This window comes from Enhydra lutris, unplaced genomic scaffold (assembly GCF_002288905.1).
Source record: "Enhydra lutris kenyoni isolate GAN:26980312 unplaced genomic scaffold, ASM228890v2 scaffoldscaffold9, whole genome shotgun sequence".
NCBI lineage: Eukaryota > Metazoa > Chordata > Mammalia > Carnivora > Mustelidae > Enhydra > Enhydra lutris.
This window is the reverse complement of record NW_019154093.1, coordinates 6313230-6330704: the sequence shown is the minus strand read 5'-3', so window position 1 is coordinate 6330704 and position 17475 is coordinate 6313230. Positions and strand designations below refer to the sequence as shown.

The window sequence follows — 17475 nt, the reverse complement described above, 5'->3', positions numbered from 1 at the left end:
CCACAGGCGCGGAGCTCTCTCCACTCCTGAGGGCTACCTTCCCTGCCCTCAGGGTCTTGTGGGTGGGAGTGGAGAAGAGAGGTTGGAGCCAACCTGTATAAAACACAGCCTTTATTGATTTCAAGAAACATCTACCTTGAGTCTCTGGGAGCACGGGTCTGAGAAGCTGGCACCAAGTTGAGCACATTTGTGGGGAGAAGATGGGAGCAAAGTTATCTGAACCTGGAGGGAGGAAGACTAGGCAGAAGGGGGCTTCCCCTGAAGGCAGTGGGGACTGGGAAGGTCCCTACGTATCTCAGGAGGGGTTGGTGTCAGCAGAGCCTCCTCCCGCTCCTGCTCACAAGCTCACTCTCAGCCCTACAGACTTCCCACTGCTTAGAGACTACCTCCTTCCCACCCCAGAAATCTGGGTGCTCCTCCCAAGGAAATGGAGATTCCCTTGGATCTGGTGCATCCAACCAGGGCAAGCATCTCCCTCTTTGTGGTCTCCAGGCTTCTCTCTGCACCTGCTGTTCTCTCTGCTAAGAAGCACTTCCTGCCTCTCTGACATTACTTCCTCAGTGAAGCTGGGCCTGAGCACCTCCTCCTGGGTCAGGTAGAAGCCCTCTGCGAGCCCCCTAAGTGTCCCCTTCCATGCAGTAGTGAATTTGCTTGTTTCAACCTCTGTCTCCCCTGGCTCTGGGTTGGGAGACTTTTAGTCCCAGTGCCCAGTGCGCAGGAAGTCGGCCGGCAATGAAATTAGATAGATTAGTGAATTCAAGAGGAGGGGGGTGCACCCTGCACCTGTAGGGCCCCTCTACCAGTGCAGTACTGCCCCACCTGACCCCCTGGTAGCCCCAGGGCTGCTCCCCAGCCTGTGGTCAGATGGGGGTCATGGTGGGCGCTGACGCGTGCCCCTTGTCATCACCAGAGTCGGAGCCCAGCTCCCCGGCCTCCACCAGCTTGTGGTGGCAGCGGCAGGTGGAGGCTCGGCTGGTGGAGGATGGGAGGCTGCGGCTTTTGGGGGACTTGTTCTTGGCCATGCCCCGCAGGACCCTGTGGAAGATGAGGTAGCAGATCTCGCAGATGGTGAGCACAATGCAGACTGCCGAGGCCCCGACCATGAAGTAGGTGAAGACCTTCTTCTCGGTGGGCCGGGCGATGTAGCAGTCCACGACGTTGGGGCAGGGTGCGACGTTGGCGCACTGCACCAGCCGCGGCATGCCGAAGCCGTGCCACAGAGTGTGCAGCACGTACAGGAACAGGAACTCGATGGCTAGCTTGAAGATGAGGCTGAACAGGTAGGTCCACCACAGGCCGCCGTGCTTCTTGCCGGCGTTGGCGTACAGCCTGGCGCACTGGTCGCCGTGCTTCTGGCGGTGGCGGCGCTCGCGCTCCTCACGGTAGGCCACGTGCAGGATGACCAGCAGCGAGGGGCACGTGACGAAGATGAGCTGCAGGGCCCAGAGGCGGATGTTGGAAATGGGGAAGAAGTTGTCGTAGCAGACATTGGTGCAGCCCGGCTGCTTGGTGTTGCAGTCAAAGTCCTTCTGCTCGTCCCCCCACACGCGCTCTGCGGCCACCACGTACACCAGCACGCGGAAGACAAACACCACCGACAGCCAGATGCGCCCGAACGCCGTGGAGTACTTGTTCACGCCGCTCAGGAGGGCCTGGAGCGTCTTCCAGTCCATGGTGCCTGGCGGGGGTGCCGGGGGCCGTGCCAACCTGACAGGATAAAGGGAAAAAAAGGTGTTCGTGACCAGGGGACATTTGTTGAGCGTTTCCTATGTGCCAGGTGCTGTTCTGAGTTCTTTATGCGGATGGATTCGTGTGATCAGCCAATGACCTCTGAGGTCAGGACTGTTAACTGTTCTTCCCAAACCACAGGTAGGATACAGGCACAGAGACGTTAAGTAACCTGCCCAAAGTCACAGAGCATGCAGGCCCGAAGAAAGGGAATGTGCCTTTGCTGATAAGGCACCATTTATGCAGCATTTACTGTGAGCCAGCCACCGAGCTAAAGTTCTGTGCCACGTTATCTCCTTTAGTCCTTAGAATGACCCCACGAGGAAGATACTATGGTGCTCCTCATTTACAGATGAAGATAACAGTTGCAAAGCACTGGCACAGTAAGTGCTCAATAAATGCTGGCCACTCATTGTGAAATCTAGAGAGAAGTCACTCATTTAAAATGATAAATGGATTCAAGGTCTGGCTGTTGGTGCCAGGGCTGTGCTCTCCACCACCTCCCCTCCCCTTCTTTGCTGGATGCCTGACCCAGGCTGGGTTCTTGCAACTTACTTCTTGATGCCTTGCTACCTACCGTCTTGTGAGGGTGGGGTCATGGGCCTCTCGGGGCCAAGGGCAGACCACCCCAAAATGGGGGCACTTTGGTATGAAGATTGTTTTAAGTTAAAAGCAATTAAAACCCATTAGATTCAGGAAAAGTTCTTTACCTCTTTTTCAACTGACTGAAAGAATTCAGAGGACCTAGTCCAGGAAGAGACCTATCACCACAGATAACTACATTTTTATATGAACTAGGTATGGTAGGCAAGGAGGAACCTAGCAAGGCTTATTTGATCAAAGTTCTCTACATCCCATTGTTTTTGAGTGGACCTGGCAAATATTTGCTTCCCAAATATTTACTCATTTTCACCTTCTGTGAATTGTATTCCTTCCCTTTGAAGTCCCTGACCCCTAGTCCCTTCTCTTTAGTTCAGGATGACATATATACCTCATTTTGCTTGTTTTTGGAATTTCTTATCTGTGTGGATTTCCCATACATACGAAACTGAACTAAATTTTTTCCTGTTAATCTGTCTCATTCATTCTTAGTCAATTTCATTCTTAGTCTAGCGAGAAGAACTTAAAAGGGAGGCGGAAATTCTTCCTCCCCGATAACCCCATTCTACAGAGAGGAAGCAGGTTTAGAGAGGAGAAATGGCCTCCCCAAGTTCTCACAGTCAGTAGGTGGTGAAGCTGGGACACCAGATCAGGTTGGGGGTGAATGGGGGATGTAATAATGGTCTGGCTCCCAGCACACCAGATCCAGGGAAACTCTAGAGACAACCTCCCCTCCCTGTGCCAAAGCTGGGGCTCCTGCCAGAGCTCGGGGGAGACCCAGCTCCCCCAGCCGTGCCGGATACCAAGGCTTTGTGATAGGGAGACTTATTGTATTCAGGCCGCCGAATCACACATTTTCCTCCCAGTTCTGGAATGACTCAGAGGGTGTGGACGGGTGGGTCTGCATGAGTACATCTAGTGTCTGGGTGCTGCCTTGGGTGTGGGAACACATGTGTCTCCATGTGCGTGTGTGGGCCTGTGTGCACATGTGGGCGCTCTTGGATTGGCTTTGTGACTCTGAGCACGCATGTTGCCTGTGGGTTCCAACCCTGCATGACCGCTTCTCACCCCTCCGCTGCTACTGCCCTGCCTCAAGCCCCCATCACTCCTGCTGGTATTGTTGCCACAGCCTCCTCACTGGCCTTTCAGCATCTGGTCCTGGGCCCTTAGAGTCCATGAAATTGGATCATGTCACTCATTTGTTTAAAACTTTCTACTAGCTTTGGGGCACCTGGGTGGCTCAGTGGGTTAAGCCTCTGCCTTTGGCTCAGGTCATGATCTCAGGGTCCTGGGATCGAGCCCCGCATCGGGCTCTCTGCTCAGCAGGGAGCCTGCTTCCCTCTCTCTCTCTCTCTGCCTGCCTCTCTGCCTACTTGTGATCTCTCTCTGTCAAATAAATAAATTCTTAAAAAAAAAAAACTTTCTACTAGCTTCATGTTACAGTTAGAATGAAACCCCAGATTCTACATTCTTGCTTTCCTCTCTTACTATCTCACCCTAATTGTCTCGGCTCTGGCCACACTGGGAGATTTGGGGGTTCTGCAATTATTCTTGCTGCGTGGAATGCTCTTTCTCCAGAACCCTGTATGGCTGGGTGGGTCTTTCTCATCACTGAGGCCTCTGCTCAAACATCATCTTAGTGGCCTCACAGATTACTCTGGATCTAGGAGCCCCTGCCCTCCTGGTCACTCCACTCCCGTCCCCTTTATTTTCTTCCTTGAATTTAATTACCATTTGAAATTAAAATAATAGTTTTTGTTGTTCTTATTTATTGTCTGTCTCCCTTACTAGAATGTCAGCTCTGTCTTGCTTACTGCTTTATACTTAGTGCCTAGTGCTTGGCGCATTGGAGATATTCAATAAATACTGGGTAAATAAACAAATGCATGGTGACTTCTCAGAGAGGCAGCTTGGAGGGAAGGGCTGTGAGGTGTGGGCAGGAACACCCAGGAACAATCTGGACAAGGTACCTCGCTGGAAGGACTTCTCCACTCTGGACAGAAGGAGAAGGCACAGATACTTCTCAACACCTCATCTCTGCTGATGCCTCTTCTCTGGGAATCTCCAACAGGACAGTGTGACTGAGAGACCCTCCTTCTCTTCCCCACTTACTCCCTGAGACCTAGCCTTTGGGGAGGGGCTGTGGAATGTGCATGGAGAGGAATCATAGCTGGATTCCAGTTTCAGCTCTGCCACTTACTAGCCCAGTGACTTCTAAGAATCCCTTGATAGTTTTAACCTCCATTCCTTATCTTTAAAGGGAAAGAATTCCTACTTTCTTGAGCTGTTGTAAGAATCATAAGACCATTCCCTCCCAGCCGCCACTCACCTGGTGGGAGTTGAAAAAAACTGAAATGGTGGTTGGAGACCCGTCTTCCAGCCCTCGGACAAGAGGGGCCCTGTCACGGGACACCCATCGGGGTGCAGCCCCCTTCTGGGTCCCCACGTTCCACCTTCCGGTCCTGTCTGTCCAGTCCCGCCTGACACACCCCAGGGACTCGACTCACCCGCAAAGAATTTCCCTCCAAGGCCAGAACCGGGACTGGTGGAGCCAGTCTGATTACCCCCAGCTGGCCCCCAACACCACCTCCCGGCCATCCGCTTTTTCCTAGCCCGGGGACCAAGTCTAGCCGAGCTGTCGCCACACTCCGGAATGCCACCGCCGCGACCACCCCCTTCCCCTCCCCCACCAACTGAGCTTTCTCCTCCAACGACCCCACTCCCTTCCCCAGTTTCCCTCCATCCCGGGCGGCTTGCGAGCTTGCGGACGTGGGAGGAGGGTGTCCCAGAACTTTCCAGCCCCTGGAGCCCCCACCCCACCCAGGATCGAGGGGCGAGAAGGCAGTGGGGGTGCTGGGGGAGACCCCTGCACCATCTCTCCCCCACCAACCCCGACCGGGGTCTCCCGGGAGCGCTCGGGTCCCAGGACCCTCACCCGCACTCACCGGGAGCCCGCGTCCCGGAGCTCCGCGCGGCGGCTGGTAGGCGGGAGCCGGACTCTGCAGCGGCGGCGGGACACTCGGCGGTGGGTGCAGCCCCGGGGGCGGCGCGGAGGAAGGGAGGGTCGGGGAGGAGCCTCGGAGCCCGTCCGGCCGCCGGGGGTCCGCGTTTAGTGCCGCGGCCACCCGCTACCGGGGCCGCCTTCCGAGGGCCCCGTCGCTTCTCGGAGCCTTGGTTTCTTCATGTGGGAAATGGGGGCATCGGTGGCCATGGGCAGGGCTGCGCGAAGGCTCCAATGAGATCAGGGGCGGGAGGCACTCTAGACTGTGAAGTGCGGTGGCCTGGGACGGCCCGCAATCCTGACTCGCCCACACGCGTTACCATGGCTACCGTGCCCTCGCCCTGCCCGGCGCAGTTCCCGCCCGGTGGCCGGCCTGGACCCGGCTGGAGAGTGGAGGGGGGCACCCTGGGGGTCTGCCCTCCCGTCACCACGGCCCTTCACGGCGGCGCCCGGCTCAGGCGCTGTGTCCTCCGCGGAAGCACGCGCCCTTGGAGAACCAAGTGGGGAGCCGACTCTGCGTCCACACTGGAAGGGGCAAGGCGAATCCGGAAAGGAGATGGTGGAGGGGATCCTTTGTCTAGGGGTGAGGGCAGGAGGGAGAGGGGTGGCTGCCTGATTTATGTCCAGAAGCAGATCCTGTGAGAGGCGAGTGGGGGTGTTGGGGGCAGAGAGATCCCTTGCCCTAGACACTCTGAGGAAGGGGGGCCAGCAGCTGGACTGCAGCTGGGCTGGGCTCTGGGGACAAGGACGCTTTGTTTTAGTTATTAGTGTGCTATGACAAGGAACCTTCCCGGCCTCCTTGGAGAAACCCCAGGGTTTCTGGCCTCCCTGGGAGTCCTGGGATCTTAGTCCTCTTGGGTCCTGAGCCCTCAGTCTCCACAGAGATGGTATTGCTAACACAAGGGTGACTCTGCGTGGCATTTTCCCAGGACTGTTCTGGCTCACACCTGTGGCCCCAGTGTAATTAACATCACCCCCTCACTCTCAAAAGTGCCCCCAAACCTGGGAAGATCAGTGACATGATCACCCTACCTATTGCTCATTTTGGTGGAGAACTAACCCTGCATTGGACACTCAGAAACATCTTTGTGCCAGGTATGGCCCGAAGACTATTTCTTCCTCCCTGGATGAGGACGGCATGATCCTTCCCCAGAGTGAGAAAACCAGGTACAGAGAGGTTAGGTGACTTGCCCAGGATCCTACAGAGAATAAGGAGCAGAGCCGCCTCTGGAGGTCTTGGCTGTGTGGTTTCTGGATGGCACAAAGCCACAGGGCAGAGACCATCTTTTACTTAGTGGGCCATGGCCCCTGAAAATCGTTGCTGAGGCTCAGGGCTGGGGTCGTCCGGGTGTTTCTGTGTTTCTGTTGGTGCAGGGGTCGGGTGGGATGTGTGGGTGTGACTGTCCTGTGAAGGTCCAGGACTCTGCCATCTGCTCCCTACCACGTGCTGCTCTCCAGCGTCTCAGAGCAAACCTGCTCCCCACTTTCTTGTTTTGAACAACGTTTCCATCCCTATAGCAGGCCACAAAGGCAGCCCTGTCAAGATCACCGCGGATCTCCATGATGCTACATCGAACAGTCATGTCTCTGTCCCCACCCTCCTGGGCCTGCAAAAGCACCTGACACCGTTGACCACTGCTTCCTTCGCAAAAGGCTTTCTTCCTTCAGCTTCCTTGACACCACACTCTCAGTTTCCTGGCACCCTGGAGGCCTCACAAGCTATTGTCCAGTGTGGGCATGTCCCAGGACTCAGCCTCTTCTTTCCCACGTGAGCTCATCCAGCCTGGGGGCTTTCCATACTCTCCACTGCTGATAAGTCCTGTGTTTCTTGTGCTACCCCTGACTTCTCCCAGAACACCAGACTGCACAGCCAGCACTGCCCACCTGACCGCCAGGTTTCCAGTTACTTGATTTTCCTTCCTGAGGTCAACTCTCCATCTTTGACTGTAGAGATACTCTTTGATGCTTTCCTGAGGGAGGTATGCTATGCCCCTGGTTCTGCACTTCTCTATTTAAAAAATTGTTTAAATTATTTTTTAAAGAAGGATTATGTAGTTTATTTATTTTTAAAAGATTTTTTTATTTATTTGACAGAGAGAGACATAGTGAGAGAGGGAGCACAAGCAGGGGGATTGGGAGAGGGAGAGGCAGGCTTCCCACCCGTCAGGGAGCCTGATGCGGGGCTCGATCCCAGGACTCTGGGATCATGACCTGAGCCAAAGGCAGACACTTGAAGACTGAGCCACCCAGCCTCCCCTGCACTTGGCTATTTTTAAAAAAGATTTTATTTATCTATATATTTGAGAGAGAGAGACAATGAGAGAGAGAGAGAGAGCGAGAGCGAGAGCGAGTGAGTGAGCGGGGAGAGGGGCAGAGGGGCAGAGGGAGAGGGAGCGAATCCCAAGCAGATTCCATACAGAGCATGGAGCCCTATGCAGGGGCCGATCTTGTGACCCTGAGATTATGACCTGAGTCGAAACAAAGAGTTGGTCTCCGCTGACTGAACTACCCAGGTGCCCCCTTTGCTATTTTTAACAAAATATAGGATATTTTCCCTCTATTGGTAGATACAGAACTACCTCATTTTTTTCTCATAAAACAGCTGACTAGTATTCCATACTATTTACTATAATATATTTAATCAGTCCCATATTGATGAAAATTAAGGTGGCTTCTAATTGTGAATTTCCTTCTTTCTATTATAAATACCACCGTAATAAACATCCTTGGACAAATGTCATTTAACACATTTTAAAATTAGGTCTATAGGATATATTCCTAGAAGTGGAATTTTTGAGTTAAAGTTGTATGCCCATTTGTACTTCAGATAGATAATGTCAAATCTTCTCCAGGATTGTATTAGTTTCTGCTACCACCAGCCATGAGGGCCTGTTTCCTGGACTCCTTGCCAAGGTGGAGTGTTACCCACCTGTGCGATATTTGCCAGTGGTATCTCATTATACTTCTATTTTGCATTTCTCTTATTACGAGTGAGCACGAGCATCTTTGGATAGACTCAACACCCATTTTATTTATCTTTCTATCAACTGTCCTTTGCTTTTACCTGTTTTTCTACCGGATGGTTGCCTTTTGAATTAAAGATTTCTTAGGAGATCTTTATATATTCCAGAAAGAAGCCTTCTGTCTATGATACAAATAAAAAAGGTCTCTCCTTCCCTGTTTCACGCTTGCATTTTGACTTTGTATATGGAGTTTTTGCCGTGCAGAATTAAAACATTTTTAATGTAGTCACATGTATCAATCTTATCTTTTATGGCTTCTGGGTTTGGTCATAATTAGAAATGCCTTCCCCACTCTGAAAGCCCAAAGAGTTTTCCTCCCATGGTTTCTCCTAGCTAAAGTAGTACTTTAATGATATAAATCAGATCGTTGTCACTCCCCTATTAAATCCTTGCAGTGACTTACCATTACTTTTATACTAACACCCACTCTCCTGACATTGGCCTACAAAGTCCAAACCACCTGCTCCTGCTTTGCCTCCCATTACATGTCCCTTTGGTCACTTTTCTCCAGCCACACGGCCTTCATTCTATTCCACAAACACGCCACGTCCAGTCCAGCCTCCTGGCCTTTGCGATTGCTTCTCCCTCTGCCTGGACGGCTCTTCCCCTGCTATTCTCTGGGCACCCCCTCTGAAGCCACCTTGCCCACTTCCTCAGCAGTGGAGCTTCAGAACATTCCCGGAGATCCCCTCAGAGAGAGCAGAGAGCTGGGGCGGGGGTGGGTGCGCTCCTGCAACGTCTCCAGCACTCAGACATTCAGTGATTGTTTGCAGAGTCAGTCTTGGGAGCACAGAAAGTTACGTGTGAGAACTGTCTGGTGCGTGCGATTGGGCATTGGGTGTTAACAGGTAGTGTGGGGAGTAGGTAGGTATGTTTGGTGCATGTGGTTGTGAATGGGTAGGATTTTGCCAAGGTGGCTGGTAGGGTTTTGTGGCAGGCATGAGGTGGTGTCTCTGTGTGTGGTTGGGTTGTTCTGCTCTGTGCCCGGGTGACTGGATGGCCTCGGTCCTATCGTTCGGACCTTGCCAGCGCTGCTCCCTCACTCCTGACATCAGGCAGTGCCTCCAACACCTGCCCTGTGCTGCTTCTGGAAGGATCTGGAAGAAATCCCATTCAGAAAGAGGCTGTGAGGCTGCTGTCCCACTTCCAGGTTCTGCTCCCAGAGCAAGGGAATGTGTGGGAGGCCATGTAGGCCATCCCCTCGCCTCGGGGCAAGGCTGTGTCGTGCCAGGGCTTGGAAGCTGCCTGGGCCACCCACACTCCCTTGAGGGCCTACACACCTGTTCTCTGGGGGTGGCAGGCCTGAAGCCTGGCCCCATGCTTCTTCCGGCCCAGGCCTTGGCACAGGCTGGTCTTAGTCCCAGGTTGCCCCCTGTGTCTGAAACTCTGACCGGACCTCAGGCAGGGGCTTCCCTCTCTGGCTGGGATTTTCTTTGTGTTTGTGATGTAGCGACTAGGAGGGGTAAAACCCACTGGGAAGCAGTTCAGGTGGAAGGATGGGGGCTTTCCAGCCATGCTCCAGCATGTCCGGGGCTGTGGGTAGGAAGGAAGAGATATCCCAGGATCCAGGCTAGAACATTGTTCTCCTTCCAAGATGCCAAGAGTTACTTGGAAATTCTGCCCACACATCCTGCAATGGAAGTAACACACGGCTTTTCTGAGTTGCTGTCAAGCTTCAAGCATTCCACGTGTGCCCCGAATCCCACCTCTTCTCACGCACCCCGGACCTCACTCCCTACCCCTTTCTCCTCCACTTTCTCCCTTCTGCTCGTTACTGGATCTTTCCCTTTACAGTAAATGCGCTGGTACTTCCCTGTCCTCAGAAACAAAAAGCCTCCCTCGCCCCACTTCTCCAGCATCTGCTTCATCTCTTTCCATTCCTTTGTAGTCAAACTCAGAAGAGTAGTCCTGATGCCTATCTCCATCTGTTCTCTGCATCCCCCCTGGAGCTCACTCTCATTGAGGGTTTTTGCTCAGTGTGTTCCCCTTACCCCAGCCCCCGATCCTCTCACTGGGGCTCCCCGAGCCGGGTCTCTGCACTCCCAGCAGCATTTGGTCGCCGGGACATCACACTCTTCTGACTTTCCTTCCTTCCTGGGTTTCCTTTTTGTCTCCTTTGCTGGATCCTCCAGATCTCCCTGACTTTGAAGTACTGGGGTGTCCCAGGGCTCAGTCCTTGGCTCTTTCTCTTCTCTGTCCCCACTCATTCTCCTGGCAATGTTTTCCAGTCTCAGAATTTAACATATTAGAATTAGGCTGACAAGGCCTGACTGCTTGTCTCCATCCAGGCCATCCCCCCTGCCCTGACTCTGGGCTCAGCAGTTACTGCCCTCGCCTGCCAGCGTCCAGTAGGGATTGCAAACTCACCACGTCCCACATTAAACTCCTTCCTTATTAGGATTGTCAGATTTAGAACCAAACCTAGCCAGTAAGCAAAGACCCCCGAAACAAAACAAAACAAAATCCCAAAGCATGTGCTCTGTTAAATTTAAAATTTAGATGGTACATGGGGCTTACTTACACCAAAAAAACTTACTTATTCTTTATTTGAAATTAAAATTGAGTTAGGAGTCCTGATCTCATCTGACACCCTGCTCCCTACATCGCTCTCCATCAGTTCTCCATCCTTGACTCATCGGAATGAGTAAATGGCAATTGTACTCATCTACTCATTAAGGCCCCCAACTTAAGAGTCATTGTTGACACTTTTCATTTCTACCCCACGTTCACTGCCACCGAATCATTGTGGTGTTCCTTTCAAAATGTTTTAAAAATCTGGCCGCTTCTCACTGACTTTATGGATGTTATCCTGTTAACATTAAAGCCAAAGATAATTCCTTCCCTGCATTATTGCAGGTGTCCTATAAATGACCACCCTCCTTATGCCTTGCCCCCATGCAAGGGGTGGTTGTGTGAACACAACCACCAAGGGGATCATGCCACTCCATTTTCTCCCCCACGGTGCTTCCCTGGTGTTCTGCTCACTCAAGAGTGACAGCCAGAGGTATGGGGATGGCCTATATGATCCCATGTGTTCTGGTCCTTCTCCAGCCTTGTCTAAACACTCTGGCCTCTTGGCTCTCTTGCTGCTCGACCTCACTGGCTTCTTTGCTGCCCGTGGGTGTGCCTGGGCTCTTCCCCAGCCTTCGTGTCAATGCACGTGCTTTTCCTTTCATCTAGCGCACTTCTCCCCCTCTCTGCACGGTGTGCTGCCTTGCCTTCCCTGGCCTTCCCATCTAGAATTTCTACAAGGTTCCCTCCCCACCCTTTCTCTCTCCTGCTTTATTTTTCTCCTTGGCAACTATGATCATGCAACATATTCTATATTTTGCTTTTTCTTCTTTTGAATTGTCTGTCCCATCACTGACATCTGTGAGGACAGCCATTTTTGGGAGTCTGTTGTGTCCACTGCTCTATTCCCAGCACCTAAAACAGTGCCTGGCACTTTGTAGACAAAGTACTTGCCAAATGAGGGAAAAAACCCATCACACAGAATAAGTCCTGTCCCAGACTGACACAGAGTGGCTGTTTGATCAGTTCCTTCTATCTTAGCATCCCACCCACCTACCTTCTAGAAGTCCCTCCCTGACCACCTGCCTCCTCCAAGAAGCCTTCCCTGACTGGGCTTCATCTCTTTCCCCTCTCTCCTACCACCAGGCCCAAATCCCTGGTCTGGTACTCAAGGGACAAGTGAGCTGTCTGTGTGGCTATGTCTGTCTTCACCCAGCTTCTGCTCTCCCAAGAGAAGAAGCTCTTTGCCAGAGCTCTCCTTTGAGCTGCAAGGATGTGGGCATCAGGGCAGCTGGGGAAGCCAGCCTGGGGTGAGGCATGTGCCAGATTCCTAAAATCAGCCCGCTACCTGCACTGTGGGAGCTTCTGGAACCTTGATCCTGGGTCAAAGAGGTGCTGGGCACCAGGCATCAGGGAGCAGAGCCTACATGGAGTCTGGGCTGCAGGGACGTGGTTCCTGAACTCGCTGTTCCTACAGCCTCAGGAGGTCCTGACATAGGCACCTGAGTAGGTGACTGGCCGTTGGCTGAGCTGGGAAGCAGAAGCAGGTTAGGAGAAGCAGAAAGAAATGATAGGGTCATCATGTCTGCAGTTGGCTAAGTGATGTGTGTGTTTGTAAATGAGAGTCCAGTGCAGCTGTTTTGACAAGGCCATCAGAACATTCTGACATGACTTGTAAGACACCCCCCCCCCTTTTTTTTTTATGATGCGAGGGTGCATCAGACAGTGTCATCCCATCCCATACTCCATCCCTGAGCTTCCCCTAATGCCCAACATAGCCCATCCCAGAGCCTTGGGCATGGGATGGGGCTCAGCGCCAGTTGTTTTCACGCAACCGAATTTTCCTGTGCGTCCAAAGGCCTTGCTGGTTTGTCTGTGGAACACACATATCTGGGTGTGCAGGGGCAGCTGGACGCATGGGATGGAAGAGAGAAGCACAATGGGAACCCTGTCCGTTGCTGGGGCCCATGCAAAATGGTATGGAAGACAGTTTGGCAGTTCCACCAAAAAAAAAAAAAAAAAAAAAAAAAAAGTAGAATGACCATATGAGCCAGCAAGTCCACACTTATGTATATACCCAGAAGATCTGAAACTCAGACCCATCCGTGAATGTTCAGAGCAGCACCACTCACAATAGCCAAGGCTTTGTGTTTGGAAACAACCCCAATGTCCATCAAAGGAAGAATGGAGCAACAGAATGTGGTATATCCATACAATGGAGTACTATTCAGCCGTGCAAGGGAATCGAGTCTGATCCATGTGACGATGGGGGTGAATCTTGAAAACAATATGTCGAGGGAAATAAGCCAGACACCAAAGGACAGAAATTGTATGATTTCTAGGGTAGGATTCTAGGTAGATAGATATTCTCAGTAGTTAGATTCTAGGTAGAAATCTAGGATTTCTAGAATAGGTAAATTCAGAGAGACCGGAAGTCGTTGGGGCTACCAAGGGCTGGATGGAGGCGTGAGTGGGGGTTATTATTTTAGAGAACACAGAGTTTTTGTTAGAGGTAATGAGGAAGCTCTAGAAATAGTGGTGATGGTTGTACAACATTGTTCATGGAATTAACACTACTGAATTGTACACTGAAAAATGTTTAAGTGGCAATTTCATGTTATGTATATTTTATCACAATAAAAATATTCAGGAAAATTAGGAATAGCAGGGATAGTATGGAAAAATAGGAGACAAGGAAATAATCCGTGAAGAGCTATGGATTTGGGAATCAGCAGTGACCAGATGGTAATGGAGGCCATGGGAGTGGAGGAGCTCACCCAGGGAGGGAGTGGAGACCAGGAGAGCAGACAGCCTGGGAAGAGTCCTGAGGACCCCCACCCAGTGGTGGACATTGACGGGGCATGACTGGAGCATCAGGAAAACTAGAAGAAGCCTGGGCATGTTAGTCAGTGCTCTTGATTGCAAATGACAGAAATCTGATTTGAATTAGTTTGGGCACAGAGGGGAATTGATTGGTTTGTAAAAACATGGAGAGGGAAGGGGTGTCTAGGAGCTCCAGAAACACCTGGCTGGAGCAGGTCTGACTGTGTCTCTCCTGTTTGCCTCACCTTTGCTCCTCTCTGACTGTTGGCTCCTCCTCTCACATGCTGACAGGCTTTTGCCCAGGGTCACCAGCTCCGAACTCACATCTTCCCAGGTTTCCCTTAGAAAAGATTCAAATAATGTGGGGGATGAAGCTCTGGTGGCCCCATCTGGAGCGCATACCCACCTGAGGTCCAGGGGCCAGGTCACATGACTGACAGTCATCTATAGCTCCTCCATTTGGAGCCGTGCTGGGCAGGCAGCCCATACAAGGTATCTGTGGTATGGGACGAGGTACAGGGGGAAGGCAGTTCACCCTGGGAAATGGCTCATGGCACAAGGATGGGGAGCCTCCACTGGGCCTGGTGGTGAAGGAAACTTAGGTATGCTCGGTAAGGGCAGGGTGGCTTGGGTGGGGTGATGGAGCAAGGACCAGATCATAGCTGGTGGGAGGGAGGGAGTAGGAGCTGAGGAAGTATAGATGGTGAGTGCAGACCTGTTTCAGGACGCACTGCTGGGAAAGCCAAGAGAGAGATAAGGAGGTGGTTGTGCGGGACATGGGGGTCAAGGAAGGGTTTTGTTTTGGCTTTTGGTTGGAAGAGATGTGAGCCTGCTGAAATGCTGGGAGAGCCAGGAGAGAGCTAGAGGTTGAAGAAACAGGAGGGCAGGAAGAGGTGGGAGAGAGGGGCTCCTGAGTATGGGGTGTGGTGGGGCGGGGAGGTTAAAGCGGTAACAAGACTGGGCTCACCCTTTTCACTATGCGGGGCGGGGAGGAGTGAGGGGGGGTTGGTCTGCATGTGGTTTGGTCTGCAGGTCTGGTGGCTGTCAACGGGAGAGGATTCTTGGAAGCTTTTGCTGTCTCTGAGATGTGGGATGAAGATCAGATAGAACTGGTTAGAAGTTTCGAGAAGAGTGGAGAAGCCTGAGAATACCATACACCACCACGAACAACGGCCAAGAACAAAGCAGAGAAGAAGGAGGGCTGTCAGGTGGGGCTGGAGAACATGGATTTGCAGTGACCTCACTCTGCCTGGCAGCTGGGTTCACTGGAGCAGAGCCCAGCACGGGGTATAGCCACGGGAAGTACAGTTGGACTGGTCTGGGCTAAGCAGGAGGGGTGGAGAGATGATGGGGGATATTGGCTGGACAGCAGGTCATTCCAGTCATCTCAGAAAATATTTATTACCCTTTTACCGTGTATATATACACCAGGCATGGTGTAGTGCCTGAGGATATACTGGCAAACCAGGTGGATACTGTTCCAGCCCTCAGAGAGACTGCAGTCTAGAAGGACGGACAGACATCCATCTAAGAGCTCCCATGTGACATGAGGGTGATGGGAGAGACTGTGGATCCCAAGCCTAGGCTGGATGCAGAAGCAGGGGATGCACGAAGGGCTGGCAGATTGGGAGAAGATCACGGGTCAGGTCAGGAGGTGTCGTGCAGCTCCCTGGGGGATCTGCTGAACAAGCATGAACAGATGCTGAGGGAGGAGCTAGGTGAGAGGGCGGGGGGAAGCTGTGGTCAGAGATGGGGGTGACCTGCACCTGTCTCACCCTTCCCTCCTACCCTCCTGTTATAGTAGGTGACCTGTCCTTTTCCTGTTGAAGTCCGAGCCTCCATCTGGCCTCTGCATCCCATTCCTCTGGCTCTATGGGGACCTTGACCTTTCCCCTTTACTGGATTCATTTCATCATTTTTTAAGTACTCTCAAGTCTCTGTCACTGTAAAAATTATTTCTTGACTGCTTCCGTCCTTGGGCAATGGCACCGTTTCATTTTCTACTCTTCTCCCAACTACCATTTTCCAACCAGTTGTTCACACTTGTTATCTCCATTTACTTGGACCTCATTGTCCCTGCCCTCACCCCCACTTCACTGGGACCCAGTTTCTGTACGCTATTCTTTACATATGATGCTCCTGCCATGGGTGCCAAAGACATCTATGTTAATCGATTCAGCACTTTTCAGTCCTTATCTAGTTTGCCCCATGGCAATGTTTGGTCCTGGTGATCGCTTTGTCCTTCTCTAGAGACTTCTAAAAAATTCTAGAAGTTCTAGAAACCTCTCTAGAACATTCATCTCTTGCCTTCTGTGACATTATATTTTTCTCTATGACATCATATTCCCTTGGCTTCTATGATACCAATTTACCCTGTAGCCCCCTTTGCTCACTTTCCCCCATTCTATTTGGCCTTTAAGCCTCCATCCTAGGGCATCTTCTCATCTCTACCCCTCAAAGACTCTGTCTGGTATCAGCCACCCTCACAGCTTGAGTTACCACCTACCATGGAAGCCCAGATAGAAGACTCGAGATAAAGGGCAACAACCCCCTATGTTCCCAGTGAGGAGACCCTCAAAAGTTTGGGGGTTGATTTGAATATATAAGCTTTCAGTGTGGTTGAAATAAAAATTTACTTTATTAAATTAGTTTGCTACCTATTTTTTTTTCTTTCCAAGTTTCCATTTTAATTCTAGTTAGCGAGCATACAGTGTAAATTTAGTTTCAGGTGTAGATTTTAGTGATTCAACACTTACATAAAATACCTGGTACTCATCGCAACAGTTGCACTCCAATTTATCTATTTATTTATTTATTTCCATCCCCTATCTGCCCCATCCTCCCCCCTCCCCCTCCCCCTTCCCTCTGGTAACTTCCAGTTTGTTTTCTTTTTCTTTTCTAGATTTTATTTATTTATTTCAGAGAGAGTGAGAAGGAGAAAGTACAAGCAGGGGGAGGGGCAGAAGGAGTGGGAGAAGCAGACTCCTTGCTGCGCGGGGAGCCGGGAAGTGGGGCTCCATCTCAGGACCCTGGGATCATGAGCTGAGCTGAAGCCAGAAGCTTACCAGTCTGAGCCACCTAGGCGCCCCCAGCAGTTTGTTTTCTATAGCTAAGGGTCTGTTTCTTGGTTTGTCTCTCTCTCTTCCCACCCCCCCACGTTTGTTCGTTTTGTTTCTTAAACTCCATTTATGAGTGAAATCATATGGTATTTGTTTTTCTCTGTCTGACTTCTTTCACTTAGTGTAATACTCTCTAGAGTTCGCTGCCTATCTTAAGGTCACATATTATATAGAACAATGTAGTAAACCTATTATTTTTTCCTTCCCTGAATAGTTTATGAAGCAATTTTATTTAAACTTCGAACATGTCTCCGTGACACCTGGGTTAACATCATTGGAGTTTGGTTTGTTACCACTAACCTTTTACAGAATGCACAAACTTTTATTTTTGCCCAAGCTATTAGTGACATAGTGCTTTTCAAATCTGTGAATGATACTGGAAACTTTATTCTCTGCCATAAAAGCCTGGTTGCTTAATAGTAGGTTGCATAACTTAGAAAAAAATCATCTGGTAGGTGTGTATTTGTCATTCTCTACAACGTAATCACTTCCTTTGTTGTTCTCAAAGTTTTTTTTTTTTTTTTTTAAGGGCTTGCCTAGAAAGACAATACTTGCTATTGTAAGGTTATAGCACCAGGAGTAATGATTGAATCTGTGTGAAATGTCTCTCTCTCCGTTTTTTCTGAGTCCACCCAGTGGCTGCCACAAATATCCAGGACTTCATTGATTG

The 17475-nt window shown here is 51.1% G+C and overlaps 1 protein-coding gene across 1 annotated transcript; it reads right to left on the bottom strand.

The window, feature by feature from the left end:
• Window positions 1-806: 806 nt before the first annotated feature.
• On the bottom strand, window positions 807-5326 carry LOC111143356 (gap junction protein beta 3). Its single transcript, XM_022497048.1, has 2 exons — window positions 5274-5326; window positions 807-1707 (listed from the first exon to the last, which is right to left on the bottom strand). The coding sequence occupies exon 2, from the start codon at window positions 1671-1673 to the stop codon at window positions 861-863; it is 813 nt and encodes a 270-aa protein (XP_022352756.1). The 5' UTR covers window positions 1674-1707; window positions 5274-5326; the 3' UTR covers window positions 807-860.
• Between the last annotated feature and the right edge of the window lie 12149 nt (window positions 5327-17475).